General features: G+C 42.5%; 1 protein-coding gene across 1 annotated transcript in view; it reads right to left on the reverse strand.

Annotated features, from left to right (window-relative positions):
- Positions 1 to 2557, reverse strand: part of T265_05106 (hypothetical protein) — a gene marked incomplete at both ends in the record, with an annotated part of 104489 nt that overhangs the window by 42463 nt on the left and 59469 nt on the right. Inside the window, one exon of the mRNA XM_009170023.1 lies at positions 1664 to 1743. Within this exon, the coding sequence (XP_009168287.1) occupies positions 1664 to 1743 (80 nt within the window). The remainder of the gene's footprint in view (positions 1 to 1663; positions 1744 to 2557) is intronic.

Here is a 2557-nt window from a genome sequence, read left to right on the forward strand (position 1 = left end):
GTCCATCCACAGAAATTCCGTTAAGAGGGGTCAAGTCCTGTAATGTCATCAATTTTTTACGATGTTGTGACCCATATATTACTAATCGTTAATACCACTGCGTTAGCTTATAAGCATTATGTGACGCACTTTAATGGAACTGAGGAAAAATAACTACTTATTTCGTAGTCGTACTCGTTCAAAGTCCAGGGCCAGTCAGCTGAATTACGAGCCGTGCACCGAGGCCTTTTCTGAGAGACTGAGCTCAGCAGCGTTGATTAAAATAACTTGACCAATCAACTTGGAACTCACGCCTCAGGGTACATTTCATGACCTACCGCATTAAGCAAAAACCGCGGGACCACTCCACCTTGTTACGCCCAGTAGACAGTATCGGGAATGCGGACAGTGGTGCCCAAATGAGTTTTTGAACATCCTGGCTTATCACATCTAAAGTGAAGTTAATCATGACATGCCTATTTTCGATTTTAAAAAACGAGATGTCTGAGCACTGCAGGACTGAAATTACAAAGTCCTCCGGCCCTATTTGAAAGGTTGGCGACTTACTCATGAATTCAATGGTAATGTTCGGGTGACCAGTAGAGGAGGGATGTCACCCATTCGAGTAGGGGGTTGGGAGGTAGCATCGCATAGGCACGAGTGCAACGATGAGAAATGGAGAAGTATTCCTTCGTGCAAATGTATTCATCTGAGTTGTTGGATGTAGTGTGTTAGAACAAATCATGAACCCGAATACCTCAACAGCCGCTTGTTGACGTGACATTATCAGGTCTTAAAAAATAGGCATCACGAATGGACATCTTTCTGTGCCAATATATTAACTTGGTTATGCGCTTGCATTTCAAATGCCATGGAGCCGTCACAAGAGATGATGATGATTGATGGTGCGCACGAGGCGTGAAAATAAGCCAGTACTCACACAGATTCATAGTACTCATCAATCTACTGTGTAGATGGACCATGAAAGCCATCGGTCGATATTGGCAAAATGAACAACATATCAAACTCTAGGCCCTCATGTAACATATACACTGGAATTTTATGAGTGGGATATTCATGGGCAACGAAGTGAACACCAATAACGAGCAGACTATCCTCTCCACCTTACTCCAACCCCCCCCCCTTCAAGAAAGGTAACTGTTTTCGTGAGGCAATGGGTGCTGCATTTTCAGACAAGCTATTATGTACAATGAAAGAACCAGCGAACAAAGGACTTAGAAGTCATTCTTCAGGAAGAAAAAACAGTTATTTTACCCCGGGCGTGGAATATATGCATCACATTGCCTTCTGGGTAACAGCAAGTAGAGAATGTCCCCTCGTTTCGCTGTGTATCATCCTGTGATCAATCAATGAGAACGTTGCGAAGCGACGTTCAAAAATGACCGATAGAAGCCGACAGTGAAAACATAGGGACCGATATGAAGCGCACCTAAGCTCGTTTCCAGTAAGCCGGGAGTAAAACAAACCAGAGAAGCGAAGTAAAGATAAGCCAATCATGTGTAATACTTCGTCATTTGTTCTCGTACGGCGGGAAATTCCTTCCGAAGTAAGTTATGATGGGGACGGATTCGCAAAACCTCAAGCATACACCAGCAAAGTTAAATGGGCTACTTCATTTAGGTAGCGTCAATGCAAAAGCAGTAAATATGAACAGTAGGCATACCTGCAGTGATTTTCAAATGACATAATCACCGGATACTCGCTGGTTACAAAGGCCGTATCACGTATGGCATATATAACATCCTTGGAAAAGAGAAAAGAACACGAAGGGAGAAGAAAATAGTATTACCAGAGTGATAAGATATGCGCCCGCAAACGCAAACCAAAATGTTTCTAAACGACCACGTTGTTGGGACAATGTTTCATTTTTCAAAATAATACACAGGCCACCTTTCGGCTTTCTTAGTCTAATACATGACCATGAAATTGATAATGCGCTGCGTCGGGCCCCTCTCATCATGAACCAAAGTGATGACGTTACTTTGATAGAACCATCACACCTAAACCCAGTCACTACATCTGATCCTGCATAGTGGTTCGCATGCGGGATGGAGTACATCAGAGGAATAACTGCGAGTATCGAAGAATTTAGCAGGGTTCCGATAAGCGAGTTTAATACCAACATCATTTTGAAGTCAAAATATCTGAAATTTTTTCGTACGATTTCACTGGAAAGCGTACGCCGACATATGTCACACAGCTTATTCATCAGGAGTGAGCACCTGCCGAGCGATCGAAAGAGAAGATTCGTATCACCAAGGGTTGGCACAAGAGACTTCACAATTTCAAGATGCAAGCAAAAGGTTTCGGGTGGGTTGAGGGGTTTTTCGAAGAAGGTATGGGTCAAATGCACATCCATCGAAAAGGGAAGGTAAAGCTGATTCTACGAATAATAGCGAGTTTCTGGAGAGGCAAAATGACGTGCGCTGTATACTCAAATAGGAGCATACAGGCGTAACACCATGTGCAATATATATATATATATATATATATATATATATATATATATGAAACATGAGGTGGCTTGCATGATGCAAATTCAGTTGTAGAATATCGC

Source organism: Opisthorchis viverrini (assembly GCF_000715545.1).
Source record: "Opisthorchis viverrini unplaced genomic scaffold opera_v5_92, whole genome shotgun sequence".
Lineage (NCBI taxonomy): Eukaryota > Metazoa > Platyhelminthes > Trematoda > Opisthorchiida > Opisthorchiidae > Opisthorchis > Opisthorchis viverrini.